This window comes from Amphiprion ocellaris, chromosome 15, assembly GCF_022539595.1.
Source record: "Amphiprion ocellaris isolate individual 3 ecotype Okinawa chromosome 15, ASM2253959v1, whole genome shotgun sequence".
NCBI classification, from domain to species: Eukaryota; Metazoa; Chordata; class Actinopteri; family Pomacentridae; genus Amphiprion; species Amphiprion ocellaris.
Window position 1 is genome coordinate 19,008,894 of NC_072780.1, and position 19,087 is coordinate 19,027,980.

Genomic DNA, 19,087 nt, shown 5'->3' on the forward strand with positions numbered 1-19,087 from the left:
AAGCTAAACTTCTGACAAGCCACATGGAGACTGATCTGTGGCCAGCTGGAGGACAGCAGAGCCCACAACAAGGCTTCAGGACACTCTGCTCTCAGGGAAGAGGCCCAGAGAGGGGAAGTCTTCGGGGTGGGGGTAAGAGGCCTGGGAGTGCCGTGCTGTTGCTGCGTTTACAGTTCTAGTCAATTCAGAGATCAATGGAGAGGCAGACATGAAGACTTCAGAGGAAAGCTGCATTGTTGCGGTGGAATGTTTTACATGAGCCCTTTTTCATACAAGACAAGACTTTGTTGAGAGCATTTGTTTCTCATTTTCTGCCGGTCCAGGGACCCTTTGCGGTTATGCAGCGAGGGGTTTTTGTTTAAATTTCAAGAGCATAAAGAATCCCATTATGACATGTGGACACATACATGTTGTACAAACTCTGTGGCGGTTACACCCCAGTGGGACGGATAGATTATACAATTACATGCAAATCAGATCCATTTGTTTTGTGAGCTTTATTAAATTCAGAATGAAATTTGGAAATTGTACTGTAACACATAGCAGTGTACTTTTAGCAGTTTAAAAGATGTTCATTTATAACACTCAGCGTTCAGGAGATCTCATCATGCTACTAAATTTGTATTCCACTCAAAAACTTGAAGCTAACGAGCTAGCGAAAATTAGTTAGCTTAGCTCACATGACAGTTGTGGACAATGCGGATGTTTGCGTTGCACAACATTGTTCCTCACATGAAACACGGAAAAACACATGGAGCTTCTGTAGATGTTACTAAAAGGTTTAAATTTTGTATGTTTTCAGGAAGGTTTGTTACAGACTGGATTGTATCACTGTGTCAGTGATTATTCTGAAGGTGTGCCAAGCATTTTTGACAGACATAGCAGAGGATTTCTGGAGAAATTCGAAGTTCCCACCGTGTTACTCCATTGATGGAAAAAATGTACAAGTCAAAGCTTCAAAGACTTCTTCAATTAGAACTCTCCTTATAATGAATTAGAAAAACCAGTTCTGGTGAACACTAATTTTTGGTGGCACACAACTATTGCAGAGGGGTCCATAGACCCTCGTGGACCATCATAGACTTACACGGATGGTTAAATTTACATCATGCAAACCCTAGTGGATACACACATGCAGAAAGCATGTATTAGCCCTTTTTATCCGTTCCATGCATACACAGTTGGACTAATATATGTATTCCATACATGCACACTACTGTCAAATATTTGTGCTCTTGCTCTTGAAGCATTTTGGCAGCATGGACACAGATTTTGTTCTACAGGTGGACTCTTGCGGACTTGGGCAGATGACAGAATTACGTCATCCAGATCCTCACATACTAATGGAAGCAAAAGTATAACATTGGCCTTATGCTACTTTTCTAGACTCACAAATCAGTGCAGTAGTTTGTATTCTGCACTGCACACTTTTGCTCTTGCAGCACAGTTGCTTGGCAGGTTTTGGGCTTCATGCTGACTTCCACAGATTGATGCACAGACTCTTACGGACACGTAGAGATGACTAAATTTACGTCACGGGACCCCTGTGCGCTTGTGGACAGAGTCAGTCTCGTGTCAGCTGTTAGCTAATCCCAGCTGTCTCTCTTTCATCTACCAGCCGAAGTAGCAAAAGACAAGACTGTCAAAAATCCTTATTTATTCTATATGCAACATTTTCTGAACATTTAGAACTGAAGTGATATTTATATCAATAATTAATGTCACCTGGGAACACTAATGTAGGGGGACTTGAACCTTAGATTGCTTCTTTTTGGTAATTTTAATTCGATCATCCATGATACAAAACACTGTTCCAAAGTTTGGGGTCACCCAGATAATTTCATGTTTTCCATGAAAACTCACACTTTTATTCATGTGCTAACATAATTGCACAAGGGTTTTTTAATCATCAATTAACCTTTCAACACCATTAGCTAACACAGTGTAGCATTAGAACACAGGAGTGATGGTTGCTGGAAATGTTCCTTTGTACCTCTATGTAGATATTCCATTAAAAATCAGTTGTTTCCAGCTAGAATAGTCATTTACCACATTAACAATGTCTACACTGTATTTCTGATTCATTTAATCGTATCTTTATTGAAAAAAACTGCTTCTCTTTGAAAAATAAGGACATTTCTAAATGACCTCAAACTTTTGAACGGCAAGGTATATACTGATTTTTATTGCAAAAGTAAATTTTAACTACCGATACTAATAACAGAACCACATAAAACAGTTTTAACAAATACTGTTATTCAGGTGTGTGTGTGCACATACCACATGCCCCGTGTGTCTGAGTGTGTGTTTAGCTCCGGTCTTTATGAAAGTGATGAATGGGAGGCCAGTTGGCTTTAATGGGCAGTTGGGCCAGCTGTACCAACTCCTCCTCGCTTGCATCCTGTGGCAAACACAATTAGTCACATTGATCAAGTGAGCAGCAGAACAATGGGCAATACCCCTCTGGAACCACTTCTGTAGTTTAGTCTCCACCTTCACTGACCACACTTGTTAGAGGTGATGGATAGGCGACACACTGGAAGCTGGGCCAATGAGTTCATTGATCACAAATAGGATCGTTGTTAAAATAAAGAAAGTCCAGAGAAGGGCCTGTAAGCACGAGCCTGGTTTGTTTCCAAACCCTAAATGTAAAGCAGAATGAGACGTATTTAGTGAAGGCAGATGTAAACGATGACATGTGTTGTTAGTAGAGAGGCAGAGACAGCTGTATTTGTCATACCATGACAGTGGAGGGGGGTAGATGCCACTTTGTCTCTGTCGTCATGCTGCTGACTGTTGTGGTCTCTTTTTAACATGTTCAATTCCTCACAGATGTGGCATTCACTTTTAAGGCATATTCCCTATCACGGCCATTAAACCCATGTAATGGCGCCAAGATGTTCGCAGAGACAGGAGGCGTATAAAATCAAAAGCCTGCTGCGCTCCAGAGGAAAACTGAAAAGAAATACTTTAAATATGTATTCTGCACAAACCACATGCAGCACACAGAGCAGCGCAACATCAAGCTGTTAAAGTTTTTAAAACTGCTTCCTCGAAAGAAACCTCAGCGGTCTAACAAACGGCTTGTGGGAATACCAGACGTGGCGAGCAGGGCTGAAATAAAGACGCGATGCTTTAATCAGATATGTGCAAGATACAGTCTGAAGGAAGACAGTAACTGGTGCAATTTCTCTGCTTTTAACAAGCCTCTCTTTTGCACAGGGAGTAATGGAGAGTGTCTGGATGTATTTGGGGGCTCCTCTCTTTTCATTGCCTTCCTGCTGAGACAATCTTGCACAGCCTATAGCAAACACACCATATATTTTTCAAACAGCCAGACTCATAAAAAAAGCAGAAAAGGCACAGCTTCAAATCCACACTTTTAATGAGCGAAGGCGGAAGTAATGACATGCAGGGAATAATTTTTCTCCTGTCTGTTCCGCAAATTGACACCAATAACCCGTGGCCGGCTTAATGCCCGGGTGTGACACGTTGTGTAACGGCAAATGAGAACTTCTCCTGGGATTTTCCTCCCGCAGGCAATTATTAAGAATGATGACACTTGAACAATAGCTGGATCAGAGCGCTCAACTTTGTCATCATGAGTGAATCCTATTACACGCCGGCATAATGGCCATCTGTGAAAGCAGAAATGAGAATGGGTATCACAAGGCATCTTTTTTGCGCTGGAAAACAAAGCGTATTTGAGGCGTCTCGCCACCCGAGCCGCCCCTTTGTGTCAGCGTACGAGCCTCAATTGTTTTCTCCTCAGCGAGTAAATGCCCGGCTTAATGTGGTGCTGCAGCTTGGAGAAATGATACCTAGAGTTGAGTCCTAACATTACCAACACATTCATTTGTGCTGTTTTCATAACACACAAGATTACATTTGGGCTAAATGAGTATACAAACATCAGGACTTTCTAATGCTTTATTTTATCATTCCACATGCAGTAAAATGGCTCCATGTACACAATTCTGGATCGCTATCAGAGGAGTTTGGAGGACATCTTGATGGGATGAAGATGCTACTTTGGCTTCAAACAATGGGAGGCTGATTCACTTAACTCCAGGCCTCCTTCCCCCCTCATTCCAAATACCTAGATAGCTAGCAATTTGGGCAATAAACACATCGAGGGATGGCAGCGTGCCATCTCCTCTCTCTGTCTGTGTTTGTCTCACTTTGGAGCATCGAAAGGCCACAGAGAATTGCTTTTGTCATTTAGAGAAACAAGGATGTCACATGACATTTGAGAAAAGGGGATTTTGTTTGGAATTCATTCACTTCAAGATTATAAGTTGGTTTAAACATGCATGTAAAATGTAAGGCTCTGGATTTACATACATTTCTGGGTTTCAGTGACAGAAAACAGCTTCCCCTAAAAGGACACTTTTCTTAACATAATCCAAATTGTAAGTTTAAAAGTTAAAGAACATATTCTTGCTTCCCTTCATAAGGCTCAACGCCTTTAGCTGGTCAGAGCAAACCATTGAATGCAACAATGTAGCTGGTGTTTCAGAATCATCTGTATCTTATCACTGAAAGAAAAAAAAATCCCCTAAACAGAAAAACGTGGAGAGCCAGACTTTTCCTTCAAAGAGCCTCCAGAGCGGTTGTTGTCTTTAAGGAGGGAGGGAGATTGCTTTCAGCGGCCTCAACCCGCGACTGGTTCTCATCATTTTGACAATAAAACTCAAGGAGTTGAAACAAAGCGACGTTTCAAGAAAAAAAAAAAAAGGGAAAAAAATGAGGGGGCTAGGAGATTTCCGCTGGTCTGTGCTGAATTGTCCCCCCTGCTAATCCAGCAGCCAAAGAGGAGTAGAGTGGTGATTTTAAGGAGAGCTTTGGAAAAGCTTTTGGTGGCTTAATTCCTCTCTGGCACCCTGGGGCTGCAGGACGGAGGGACCAAAGGGCTTGAAATGGTTCAAAGATGAATGAGGGACTGTGCTTTAAATTCCCGGAGGTTTGTTTTCTTAGTGTCAGGATTTTATTGCAGCGTTTTGTTGCTTTTTTTTTTTTCACCAGCTGAATATAGAGAGTAGATCTGACAGAGAATACTGAGTGAGTGTGCCATGTAGATAGCTGGGAAACAATACCTAGCTGACTTCAGGCACTTACTGTTGCTTTTGTGTCCACATAAAGAGCAGGAATGGAAATATGGCACGTCAAACAATCAATCCATTAGCTATACCCGCTTTATCCTGTGGAAGGTCGCAGGATGTCACACACTGAACTCCCTTTACAAGCATCATGTCCATTTGACTCAGGACGGCAAAAAAATTCACGATAGTCTGCAGTATGAGAGCATATTAGCGTGTATGAGGACAGATGGGCAGTGCATGCTTCAATCAACAAGGCTGGCAGATTATTAACACTATTGTATGTATATATTTACAGACAAATCTGTACAATTTTTACATGTTGCTACTGATAGATGCAAAAAGGAAAAAGTCTGTTGGATAAGAAAATCCACCCGCAGCGATTGTCCTCTCACACATCAGCGCTGGTGGAGACCTGCGATAACCTGGGGTCAGAGTCGATCTCGAAGCGGTAATGGTAGCCTTCCCACACCTCCCTGCAGGCGTCCCGCATGTCGTAGATGCGTTTCTTGATGCCCTTGCGGTTGAGGTAAAGTACAAAAAGGAAGATGAGGCCTATGAAGCCCAGGACTATACCTAGGAAGACATAAGAGGTCTGCAAAGCAAGGTCTGCCCCCGCGTCCCTCTGGTGGCATCCCAGAGTCAACGAGCCCACAGCGAGCATGGACGTGTTCCTCATGCTGGCCGGGAAGGCGCACACGAGGCCCTCGGCATCTCTAATGCGGTCCTGTGATCTGTTGAGCCACAGAGCAAAAGGTTCAATTCCACACGTGCATGTGAACGGGTTTTCTCCCAGCAGAAGAGCTGCACCGGACACAGAGTCCAGCTCTTGCAGGCCCTCCTCTGGTACTGTTTTAAGGGCGTTGAGCGTGAGGTCGAGCTCCTCCAGCTGCTCCAGACCTGAGAAGGTGGAGTTGTGGATGGCCACCAGGGAGTTGTTGGAAAGCTGGAGCCGCCGCAGGCTGCTCAGGTGGGAGAAGACACGCGAGGGCAAATAGATGAGGCCGTTGTCGGACAGGTCCAGGCCGTGCACGGTCCCCAAGGAGCTCCAGCGCAGAGAAGTAGCCAAGTCCATCACTGACGAGTGGTTGTAGAGGGCACGGCTCAGGTTGAGCTCCCGCAGAGACTGACTGAGCACGGTGAAGGCCTCGGGGTGAATGACAGCCAGCTGGTTGTTGCTCAGATCCAGAGAGCGAAGGCTGCGGAGTCCAGCGAAGGTGTGGGATTCCACCTCGGAGATTCTGGATTTGAGGAGATCCATGACACATAATTCACACTTTAGATTCACACAGAAGAGCAAGATATAACGAACGCTTCCAGACATAAAACCTGATTGTGGATCACAAGTGAAATTATAACTCAATACAGCTGAAAGCCTACAATCAATACAATTAAAATCATGAAATCTGTGTTGCTGAGGCCAGTTTTCAGGAACAGTGAGGACCAAGTGAAGACTGAAAAACTGCATGTTATCCCAGAAACAAACTGTTAGACTCTCATTTAGAGGAATGACTGGTTTTGGATTCTGATCACAGCTTCGCTTTGCATTACAGTAAAAGCAGAAGAGTCTCCAGGAGAGTGTTACCTGTTATTGCTCAGTGACAGGTTGGTCACATTCTCCAGTCCTCTGAAAGACTCCGGGCCGATGCGGCTGATCTGATTCCCGGTGATGAAGAGATTCCGGGTGTATCCAGGGATCCCGGGCGGGACGCTGCGCAGGTCTTTGGAGACGCACTTCACGGTGTGAGCCGCCTCCGAACACTCGCAGCGCGGAGGGCACGACGCGTAAACGGAGCCGAGGAGCGCGCAGAAAACAATGCGCTGCGTCAAATCCAGCATGTTGGAAACAGAAAGTGAGCGGTTGGAGAGCGGCAGCGGCGGGGAGCACCGAGAAAGAAACACATAGAAGAAGGTGGATAAAGGAAACGATGATCAGCTCCTCCAAGACATCATTACCATGTGTCGTCCCGGCTGGGAATGCGCCTTCAACTTTGCATCTTCGCGGAAAGTGTGGCCGGGAGGCAGGGTCTGATTTCCATGAGAACAAAACTGGGGGTCGTGCCGATCAGAGAGGGGTGTTTGATCCTTTGCCGTGGCGAAGCGGGGCGTCGCTTCTTCTCCAACAATGAAGTAAAAAGGACCATCGACTAGTGCGATGATCTGCGGGGAGGGGCTTCTCCCTCCTGCCTGCCCGGATCCACGAGATCCTCCACTGGAGAAGAGGGATGGATGAGGAGGAGAAAGTGGCTGCGATGTCAGCTCTCCGGCTCAGTATATGAACTTTTACGCACGGCGCAATCAGATCATACAGCGGCGACAGTTTGTGCCAACATTGTTCTGACCTTGATGCTGAAATCTAAAGCTGGCACAACAAAGAAGACGCAAAATGTGGCTAGAAATCAGTTTTCTTTCTGGCATTTCTTTCCCGATCAGTGACTTCATAGATGTGCTTCACGCTATTAAATAAGAGTGACTTTGCCTTAACTTCCCAGTTTAAATGCGATGCCCCTGTCATTCCCAGCTACCCAGGTGGTAAAGCATGGGGGAGGGGTGTCAGGGGCCAGACTTCACAGCCTTTGATCCTTTTCTTGAATACCACGATGCTCTGCAGGATAAAGTGGGATTTTAGCCACTTGACAGTAGAGTTATCAAAGCTGTGAAGGCTCCCTCGTTTCCTTAATGTGGATTGCGCAGCTCCTAATGATTATTACAGGAATCACTTCTGAGTGTATTTATAGAAGGTTCAGCAGCAGCAGGAGCTGTGACTTTTTGCCTTTCATGGCTCATTGAAATCCTAACATCATCCCCTCCTCCAGACAGCCTTGATGAAACACAGTTGTCATAATTCAATGATGGAAATCCAAGGGAAAAAAAAGTCACAGAAATTTCTACAATAATAGACATCTTTATTGGTGTTATAGCTGTAAGTCAGAAACACATTCAGAGTTCACACAGTCACTTGCAGGTTTCTTAAAATTCCCCCCGTGGGCTATATGATCTGCAGCATAAAAGATATTTTGGGGATTAGAGAAACAAAAGAGGGTTTAGAAATTGCAGACTGGTATAAGTATATATGGATAGTGGCACTAATAATAGCATCCCAACTGTCTTTTGTCAGCAGACTGAATCGCTGGGACCACAGGTCTCCACATTCCTGGACCTGGCTCTTGGATACAACAAGGCACCGCAGCAGGCAACATCTAAAACCATTCAAATGATCTCCACTGAATATTGCATTCTTGCACATGCGCTCCCATGAAGGACTGGTGGACTGTTTGTCTGCACACTTTCTCTCTTCCTAAAATATACACATTTTTACGTCAGACACAGTAATTATGCCAATGTTGTGTTTTATCAGCTGATCTCAAAGGGCCATTCATTCATTACCTTTCAGAGCTCGACATGTAATGAATAAGCCGTTTCATTAAAGGGCGAGTCACACATTCAGACACAATGTTTGTCTCCAGTTTTCCAACGTTTAGCGCAATTACAGAGAGCCGAAGGGATTTGCACTTTTCTGTTTGTTTCTGCTGGTATTTTCCACAAGCCACTGGACACGGATATAAAACGTCACTGCAGTTTAGCCATAATGAGCACATTTCCAATTTTATTTTTTTTGAAAACACATGCTCCTTTTAGTAACACCCCTCTAAATGTAGGGCTGCCAGTTTGCTTGCTTACAATGTCCAAAACTTAATTCAATAATTTAACAGATGGATATTTGAGACGTTAGGGTATAAAGTTGCATTTACAATAAAAAACAATGAAGTTACTAGCAACATTTTTTTTAAAAAAGAGAGGTGTCAGTGTTTTTCATTGTTACACTACTGCTCAAAAGTTTGGGGTCACTCAGAAACGTCCTTATTTTTGAAAGAAAATGCATTTTTTTCAATGAAGATAACATAAATCAGAAATACAGTCTACACATTGTGAAAAATGACTATTCTAGCTGGAAACGGCTGATTTTTAATGGAATATCTCCATAGGGGTACAGAGGAACATTTCCAGCAACCATCACTCCTGTGTTCTAATGCTACATTGTGTTAGCTAATGGTGTTGAAAGGCTAATTGATGATTAGAAAACCCTTGTGCAATTATGTTAGCACATGAATAAAAGTGTGAGTTTTCATGGAAAACATGAAATTGTCTGGGTGACCCCAAACTTTTGAACGGCAGTGTATATAGACTGTTACCATCCAGTGGAAGCCAGATTATGCATTTCTTTGCGTTTCCTTTGAGAAAAAGACTCTGCATCTCTAATCTACAGAATCTGTAGCTACAGTACACATGGAACCAGCTATTGCATCGAATCAACATCAACTTAAGCGGGCGTGTTACAGTTTAATATATTATTTACTCTCACTAAAGAATACCAGCAATCACGTAACATTTAAAAGAGATTAAGAGAAAAATATGGAGTGATACATATAGAAATCAATCACTAGGCAGCTTGCTGCAATAAGATGCAGCTGATTAACAAGAAACCACAGCTATGAGTCGACCATGAACTTCTCTCTCCAACAGTTCCACTCATATTCTTGCATGCATGCAATACACACATGCTGGCATGCAATTGCATGCTCTCTCCAGTCATTTATGTGGACAACACACACACATACACAATCACACACTCATCCAGGCACGAATCTGCTTCACTGTTGAGCAGACATGATATGCAAAAGTGGAGGAAAGAGAACAAAGAAAATTACATTAAATTATTCAGGGGTTAAATCTGTAGTGAGTGATCAAGTTTGCAAAGTATAGAGACAGCACCTGATGTGGAGAATGTTCAAATATTTACAGGCAACATGGGTGAGATATGCACAAGAAGACGCCATAGAATATCTGCTTTCAACAGGAGCCTGATGAGGAGAGCAAAGTCTAGAAAACTGGCACTGTGTTAGCCCTAGAGGTAAACTCCTACTACAGAAAAGAAAACACACTTTAACTTAGAAGCTCACACTAAAATGGCATCTACTTTGGATTATTGCGGAGATGTTGGTCGATATATAACAAAGCTTAGTGAAAAAGCACTGACGTTTCACAACGACCTTTGAATCTGATCTGCAGAGGTGGAAAACAGCAGGAGCGACGCTGGTCAGGCGCTGGGGGGAAACGGGATATTCAGCAGGGGTTGTGAGCATGAAAAACCTGAGGATCCTGGCTACCTGCTGCTTCTGGCAGCACCGTGGACAAAGAGAGGGCTCAACACTTTTTTCTGTTTGATTGCAAACAATGAGGGGATTTGAATCTGCTCACAACAGCCATGGCAACGGATTTTGAGTCCCAACCATCATGTGGATTTAACGTTTTGAAAAAGGAGTCAAACACAACCACAGAACTAAAAATATACCATATAGTGTACAAGGGAATGATGAGAGAGGTCATTTTTAGGCACTGACTCTTGCTTTTTCTCATAAAAGTCAAAACCAGTAAGGGGAAAACATCCTTAAGAGTGAACAGAACCATCAGCAGGTTTCAGAATGCTGACATCTGCAGGCTTTTGCATTCAATGAGTTTGGAGTCACTGATGAGCTGTTCTACTACAGAACAAGTTAGATATGCAAAGACACAGTTTGAGTTGGTCTCACGTTCTCCTACATTTGGCACATGTACAGAAAACCAAGAGGAGCTTTACTATTCCCTTGGTTTCTCTAGATATTTACTACAGCCACATTCACTGAGGTTGCTGCAATCATTGCACTGATGAACCTGTAGTTAATAGTACCATGAGGTGATACATGTAAAGCACGTACAACAGATCTCTGAGAAAATATTTCTCTTAAAAGATGCAGGCTGTTTGATATTCTATAGAATACGAGTAAGAAAACGCACAAAATTACAAACTGCTCTTGTGTAATTAGGTATTAGTTTCAGTACTGTGAAAGAGCTACATTAGATCAAGCATGAAATGCAATAAATTCCCTTGAAAGGCAGCTAATTGATTTAACATGTTCCCCAGTATAAAAATGGCATTCTGGAAGCACTGAATCAGGGGGATTACACTCCCAATCCATTACACAGTAAACTCATCTAATTCGGAAAGCAAGGCATGGATGTGTGTCCCTCAGAGAATTCAACAACATACGTACTTTTACACTCTGCAGGTGGCGATGGCTTAAACCTGCGATCAAACTCTCGACATCCATAATCCATTCGGTGTTTGTGTTGTCGTGGTGGTTGTGTAGTGTTCAGTTACTTCTCTAAACACGTGGATATTAATGAATTCCTGTCACTGGGGGTTTTCCAGCTTCAACTCTGCAGTAATGCCAGTGGTCGGTCACCTGCTCTCCACAAATCAAGCAATGTCCCGGACATCCCTGTCCAACAATCTCCTCCTGGAGGTGAGTAGTCTTTATCTCCTCGGTTACTTTCGTTCGACACCGTGTGATGCCCCCTCCCCTTTGCTGTTCAAAAGGTCAGCGCCACATCTGAGCCGCAGGGGGGGGTTTTCACCGTGTCTTAAACCTGTCTCCCCGGTCACCGGAGGTTGAGGGCCAAGGCCACTGTAAGGATGATGCCCATGAGCATCAGGAAAGGCAGCCAGGTCTTCAGGAAGCCTGCACAGCTGGATGGTGGCACCCGCAGAGAGGAGAAAGAACATTAAAGGAGAGGAAACAAGCAGCATGTATGTGGTGACGTACAGATCTAATATCTGTGTAAACCCCCACTCCACCCATAGCCCCATTAATGTCCTACTAAAGATGAGCCACATATCATCCACAATTACCCTCCTTCCTGTCACCATGGCAACAGTCAGTATAGATATTATGTACATCATCATTTTTTCATGTTAAACCCCTGCTGAGAGGCAAAACAAGCAGCTGGTGTGTGATACTATTAAAAAAAAAAAAAAAAAAAAGTCAAGTTGAGAATAGACGGAATGAACAATGACGTGCACAAATAGTCTGGTAGACAGAAGCCTGTGGATAGTAAAACACGGCTCCCAGAGCATAAATAAGCAAAGGAGAAGCCTGAGGGAGTACTGTATACATCAGAGGTATCAAACTCATTTTAGTTCAGGGGCCACATTCAGCCCAATTTGATTTCAAGGGGGCCGGACCGGTAAAATCACAGCATAAAAAGCTATAAATAACCACAACTCCAAATGTTTCACTTTGTTTTAGTGCAAAAAGTACATTCTGAAAAAATCTTTTTACATAACATTATGAACAACCTGAAATTTCTGAAGAAAAATAAGTTCAGTTTCAAGAGCTACTAGAGCTACGAAACAATACAGTATTTTACTTTATAATCAAAACAACTCGTCAAGGTCTAGAATTTGATTTTAAATTTACGGTTTTACCATTTGTAGTTGGTGTCTTCTGTAAGTTTTACTCTCCTGCAGGCCAGATTAGACCGTATGTTTGACACTGCTAGTATGGATGCAAAGTCTAATGTTTTGGTCTTACATGTTTCTTTCAAAAAAACTGAATGCTTAGAACGTCTCTGTTACAGTAGCTTCTACTCTTTTTAATCTTTAGTGGTCTGTAAAAACTCTGCCTGAGCTCTTGCTAAATAAATGCAGTTGGTTTGGTCGTTTCAGTGTGAATGCATGATGACAAACACTGACTTATCTTTTTGTCATTTTGCTGAAATAGTTGTGACTGTGCAGATAAGTGGCTATAAAGGAAAGTGATTGTAGAAACTTTAGTTGTCTTGTCTCTTCTCCTTGCTTTCTATCACTGGAGACCCACAGGGATGTGTAGTCTTTTCTTGTGATACAAGTATTCAAAGGCCTTCTACAGGAATGTCCTATATACACTGTTAATACTTCAAGAATCAGGGCTCTCTCTCCCTCTCTCTCGTGTCCTGAGACAACAGGTTCAAGGCATACCAGAGAAATCATGCCCAAACCCCTGGGATCACAGCGAGGAACCTCATTCACAAACTTTAGCCCTACTTCTTAGGGTGGCTTAAAGAGGGCAGCTGTAGACTGTAAGGCTTGCACTGTATCGGCTTTTAAGGTTGACGATGTTTCCTTTCTGTCAGACTGACGACAACAACCTCAAATATTGTGAGCGTTTTCTCTGACAAAAAGAGTAGAAATCTAAATTCAGTGTTCCCTAAAGCATTAGACTGAACTGCTATTAGTTTTTACAACCTTGTCTGGAGCCAGCGAAAGTGTTTGTCCAGTCTTTATACCACAAAACCATAGTAACCACCACAGTGAATGCCTCCCATTTTGATGAAAAAAAAAAGACTGATAGTATGGAATTAAGTTTGCTAACAAAGCATGATGGCTAACTGGCTACAGAACTGTACTACTGCTCAGTCTTGAAATACGCAAGTGATCAATGTGCTCTCCTGAAAATTACAGGACTGGATAACTGTCCATACAATTAATTGTAGACAGTAGTAGGACAATTTTCATTGTGTGCTGATTATCAGCATCTACAATGCTCTACCAGACTTGCACAGTTCCATCTTTTCTTCTCGTGGGGTTACACTTCATTACAGTCAAAGCTAACAAAGCTCTTTACTACAAGTGCCATTAATCTTTTAGGTGCATGAATGGAAACTAGTGTTGCATGGGTTTACAGATACTGGGAAATTAAAAAAGGTACCTTTTTGTAAATAACGATAATAAATCCAGTTTACAGATATGTGACTGATGAGCAGCTAAGAGCAGGATGGCTAACGTTGACTGAGTGTTTGCAATATTCTGCTACTACTCCCCTGCAGGGATAGTGGATGTGCCAACTGCTTTTATCTTTCCAGTGGCTAAAAATGAAATGATGTCACTTACGTAGGTGACAATGAGGTAAAACCTACCGACAATATTCCCTCAAATGAGTCAGAGGAGTTTTATAACAAGTGATCTATTATCACCTTCTGAGTTTGACAAGGTAATTAGCTAACAACATTGATAACCGTTTTATTTGGATTTCTGCCTTTAGCTAACGTACTAATGTGGCAAACGTTAACTTTTTCAGAAACATCAGTCGTTCATATTATACAGATCAAATAAAATAGTCAATGACTTTCAGTCAGTGAAAGCAGCTGATTAAAATGTTCACTAAAATACCGCTGCGCTGTTAGTGTCAATGAGCAGCAGTGTGAAGGTGAAGGGACACGAATGTGTAAAGAGAAGATGGTAATTAAGGGTTCCTCCAGTCCACGGCAGATATTAAACAGAAGAGCACACACTGATGCAGTAATTGATTCCTGTTGTGTTAGAGCTTCCTCTTACATCCTTTACTACCTTCTCGCATTAACACTGTCAAAATATTTAGTTTTTTTTTGTTAATAAAGTTCCATGTTCTTTTGGCAGTGATACAGCTTATCATCTGGATCCACGCATTTGTTAAAGCTTTCCCATTGTGAGATATAGCGGCCGGTATGGCGTCACCGTAACTATGACAACAAGCAAACGCTTTGTCAGTTGCCTGCTGATGATCAGATGATTGCGATCCTACTACAAATCGACCACTGCCGACTTATCGGAAATGATACAAGGAACAGTTGATTAAATTGTGGGGGTGTTTCCGAGTCCCATCAATTAACGGCGGTCGCTACATATTTAGGTCACACAATTCGGTATCTGTACATAATGCACACATGTATAACATACGCCTGTGCTCAGCACAAGGTCAGGGACTGAACAGTCTTGGCAGAGTACTGCGCTCACTGAGTGCTGTTCTTGTTTCAATCTTTGTCTACCTGACTGTTGGTTTTGGCCATAGTATTCTGTTTTTGTAAATAAAACTATAAACACAGCACCATCAAAATACTCTAAAAAAAAAAAGCGTGTTTAATTTTTTTTACTTCAAAGTTAAAAATAAATGAAAGTTTTTTTTAAAAGAGAAAATAAAGCAATGTTGACTCTTTTCTGAATTAGTGTCATTTTTTTCTCTTAAAAAAACCCAAAAAGTACCAAGAGTACTGTTAAAGAGCCTGATTGATAAATAGTGTTGAATAGTAGTATCGATAAAGTCTTAACAAAACCCATCCCAAGACTGTCGAATAAAGTTCTAAACTTGTTTGTATTTTACAAAAATAATAAATCACAATTTTTGGCGCTAACACTTGTTTTAGTTAACAATACCAACTAGGATGTGATTTAAACCTCAGTTATATTTTCCCGCACTGAGATCATGAGAATTAAATTCAGTAGCTTATCAACTTATTACCTGTGAAATGTTGTGAAAGTTATCACACGACTTCATGACAGCAACTCAACAAGTTTTTTTCCCCCAAACTCAGTAAATGTCACCCTTCCTTACCTAACATGTTTTCCATGGATGAGAGCGAGGAGGCAGAGTTTGACCATGTTCCACGAGGTGCTGTTTTCATATCGCATCAGATTCAGAGCCATGGCAACATGTGAGTGACAGTTGTCGCAGCACAGGTTGTGCTTTGGAGAAAACAACAAAAAGGCGATTATTATTATTCACGCTTCCTCTTCTATAAAGTAAATAAAGATCACAAAAGCATTCATTTACCATCCTGTGCTTATACTCCTCTGATGCGTCATGTACTGCAGTGTCCCAGGCATTGGAGCCACTGGCGTAGACTTTGCTTACATCAAGCATCCAGTATCTAGAGTCAAAGAGAAAAACAAACTGTAGGATACGTGTACAGAGACATGCTTGGTTCTCACCATTTCTCTTTTAAAAAATATGTTTCATTTACTTACTTTGTTGGTCTTCCAAAAGCCATGTTGTCCTCCTGCAAAAAAATCCATCATTTTAAGTGACCTGGGCTCAGTGTGTGTTCTTTTCCTGTTACTTCGCTAAAAGTAAGGAACTACATTCAGATACAATCATTCGGTCAAAACCTGTGGCTAATTATTTAGCAGGAAGCCTCAACATTTTAACATTTTCTTACTCATAAACAACATGTTTTCCATGCTTTGGAAACCGGAATGTGTAGTTTAGATGGTTTAAAATTAAGACTTTAGGAAATGTGCCTCCCATCCTGTTTGTTTGGATTCACCATTAACTTTGTTTGTGTACACCAGCCAAATGAGTTCAAGTAAAAACCGGGAAGCTGCGTGTTTCTGCACATCTATTAGGGGCTTTTAAAAGTTATGTGTCACCACAGGTTTTTCAGCATAATTGTCCACATCTTTGGTTATGAGTTAATAATTATAATAACTGTATATTCTTTATAGAGTCTTAAAGTCAGCAGTGTGAACTTTGTGGGAGAAATTAGCAGAGAGTTTGGCTCTGAAGTGTCTCTAAATGGTCTGTCATTCATTGGGCCCGATTCCATTTGGACGTCTCACACAATCATTAGGGATCTAAATTAATCCATTAAGTTCAGCTATGGGCTTGTTTTTGTTTTATTTTATCATAGGAGGATTTTAAGTTAAATTGAATCTAGGCCAAAGCAGTAACAACACGTGGCTGCATGGAAGGAAAATGCAAACCAGATCTAGCCAGTTTAAAAATTCAAAATAACTTTTTAGGTCAGACAGTTAGCAGCATAGAAAGATGCAGCTCCTTCAGTCATTTGAATGGAATCACTGCTTTGCCACAGCAGGGGCGCAAACACAAGAGGACTATGGCAACAAAGACAGAGGACTATCTGGTAAAAAGGTCAACATGTATCAGTCTTTGCCGCAGCACAACATCCAGTGAGGTTCTGAACGGGTCCAGGGTACCTTCTTGATAGATTATTTGTAACATGAACACCATATTTGTGATCTCTGCAATAAAACGATAGAACAACTGCCGCCATGACAACCCTCCAGAGTGGTAAAATTGTCCCTCATACACCACAGTTAAATGTTTTAAAGCTTTCAATCTTATACTCAAACTTATCTTTCGGAATCAAATTTTGACTGCGTCTCCATCTACACTTACTGCCCAATGTACGGTTCCTCACAACTACTTTTGATTACAATGATTTCTAGCAACAAAAACGACTTCAGTGTATTTAGTCATTTTCTTGCATAAACTTAAATACAAATTCAGGGCAAAGGAGGGGAGTTTGAGTAATTTTATCTGAATCCACTGTGAGTGACTCAAAACACGTTTTCAGTAGACGTCTTCTTAAAACTAAATGTGAGCAATTTAAGTCAGCACTGACTGTCTTCACATCCACTGTGCCAGAGAAGAGACACTGTACTGTTCTTAAATTAACATACAGGCAATGATATCTTCCCAGAATGGCCTTATGTAATCCTTACAGTCATTACTCACTGAGACAAAGTAAGGCCCAGCAAAGTCTCGGATGACTCCAGTGGAGGTGCAGATTCCCATGTGACCAATGAATGGAAGCAGCCATCTGAATGGAATGGGTAAAAAGCAAAGTCAACCCAAAAGTAGAATTATTGTCATTAGCTTCAGAAGACTAGCATGTACCTGAATATTAATGGATTAGTAGAACGATGTGGGGCAAGTATCTGATGGATATTGTGATTGTAATTTGATTTAGGATGCTATTTTTTTAAGTCAAGCTACAGTTCAGTATTTACTGTGTAATAGATTTAAAATGTGATATGAGATACCATCAGAAACACGACTGTCTCCAAAACAGGACAGCATGAATTTGTAAAACAACAGACAACAGTTTAAATCCTGGTTTAGATGCACGGCATAACATATATCTTAAAAGCACAGCTTCACAATTTTGACTGGAAATTTATTAAATGTTCAGCCCTACATGGCACCCATTAAACTTTAAAAGCTACAGGTAGGTTTCAAATACAGCATTATGGGTTGGCTTCTTATCAGCCTGGCAGATTACTCAATCTGATATTCAGCATTTTTCTGAATATTTGTATTGTTTATTGTTTTTCTATATGATTCCTGATGTGATAAGTTATTTTAAAATGTGCTACTTTGGCTCTGATACAGCAGTCTCTCTCTATCTGTAGTCACTCTGTGGTCTCTATTCGACTGATACATGACACTAGTAACAGCAAATCAACATAGAAGGACAGAAATGCTGATAAGCCCTCTTTCAATTAAATGCTTGTAAAACATAAATAAGTAGGTAAATAAATAAGTATTTCAATAAAGTTTTGTGTTCGAGTTGTGTTACTGTAAATTTTGACGCTAAGATTATTATTCTTACTTAAAATACATGTTCCACTTAGCGGTTTTCACTCTCCTTTGTTAATAATAACCTGTATCGGTATTAGTTGACCCCTTACCATAACTCCAGTGAGGAAAAGAGAGTGGAGGACACAAAACACTTTTAACCTCACAGCATCTCATCTGGTTCAGACATTCAGACTGTAACCTTCCAGCTTCAAGCCCAACTCTGTTCTGTCTCTTGAAGCACACTTGTTAAATATTCATGGTTCGAAGCCAACAACACTCACCACTGTTTGATCTGATAATGCTAAAGAGACATGTGGGAAATGCTTCTTTGATGTTGTTGCATTGGTACTGAGTTACACAACTAGGAGCAATGGAGGGTAACAGATGATGAGTGGAGGAAAGCAGATAATAGAAACAGGAAGTAATGAGTGAAGAAGTTGTTTTTGTACAGTAAATGGATTACTGACATATCTGGATAACAGTATTCTGACATAATTGTGACAAAAACACTAACCGTCGACTCGACATATCCTGCACTTAAATCATACTAACTTTAAAGCATTTTTGTTTACTTCATGTTGTCCTTATAATATTTAAACGAACACAGTTTTACAGTTACGTCTGTTTTGAATATTTCCTATTAAATTCAACCTGTTTGCATTCATTCATGGTCATAACTCTGACTCTTGGTGCCAGTAAAGCTCCACATGAGAGGTAAATATTCGGAATGAAACCAGCAACAGGATGGTGCTGTACGGCTGCTAGCTAGCTAAGCTACTGAAGCAGACACTTTGTGTCGAGGTTTTGCTCCAAAGCCGGCGGCGGTAACTCACGATAAGACGGGGATAGGGGTCCACACAATGCAGTAAGGATAGCGGCCGGCCTCCGGGTTAATTTTCTCAGACGCTATGTGGTAATTCTTCATGGTGTCTTTTTCAACAACATCCGCCATCACCAGCTGTGGAACATGAACTTCATTTGTCCCACTCACAT

General features: G+C 41.5%; 2 protein-coding genes across 2 annotated transcripts; both read right to left on the bottom strand.

The window, feature by feature from the left end:
- Window positions 1-3,367: 3,367 nt before the first annotated feature.
- On the bottom strand, window positions 3,368-7,447 carry tpbga (trophoblast glycoprotein a). The gene is made up of 2 exons (XM_023265594.3): window positions 6,685-7,447; window positions 3,368-6,340 (listed from the first exon to the last, which is right to left on the bottom strand). Exons 1-2 carry the CDS (start codon window positions 6,936-6,938, stop codon window positions 5,491-5,493), a joined length of 1,104 nt encoding a protein of 367 aa, XP_023121362.1. The 5' UTR covers window positions 6,939-7,447; the 3' UTR covers window positions 3,368-5,490.
- Window positions 7,448-7,984: 537 nt separating this feature from the next.
- Window positions 7,985-19,087, bottom strand: tmem222b (transmembrane protein 222b). The gene is made up of 6 exons (XM_023265586.3): window positions 18,928-19,087; window positions 17,249-17,333; window positions 15,739-15,770; window positions 15,545-15,641; window positions 15,326-15,456; window positions 7,985-11,667 (listed from the first exon to the last, which is right to left on the bottom strand). The coding sequence occupies exons 1-6, from the start codon at window positions 19,044-19,046 to the stop codon at window positions 11,580-11,582; spliced, it is 552 nt and encodes a 183-aa protein (XP_023121354.1). The 5' UTR covers window positions 19,047-19,087; the 3' UTR covers window positions 7,985-11,579.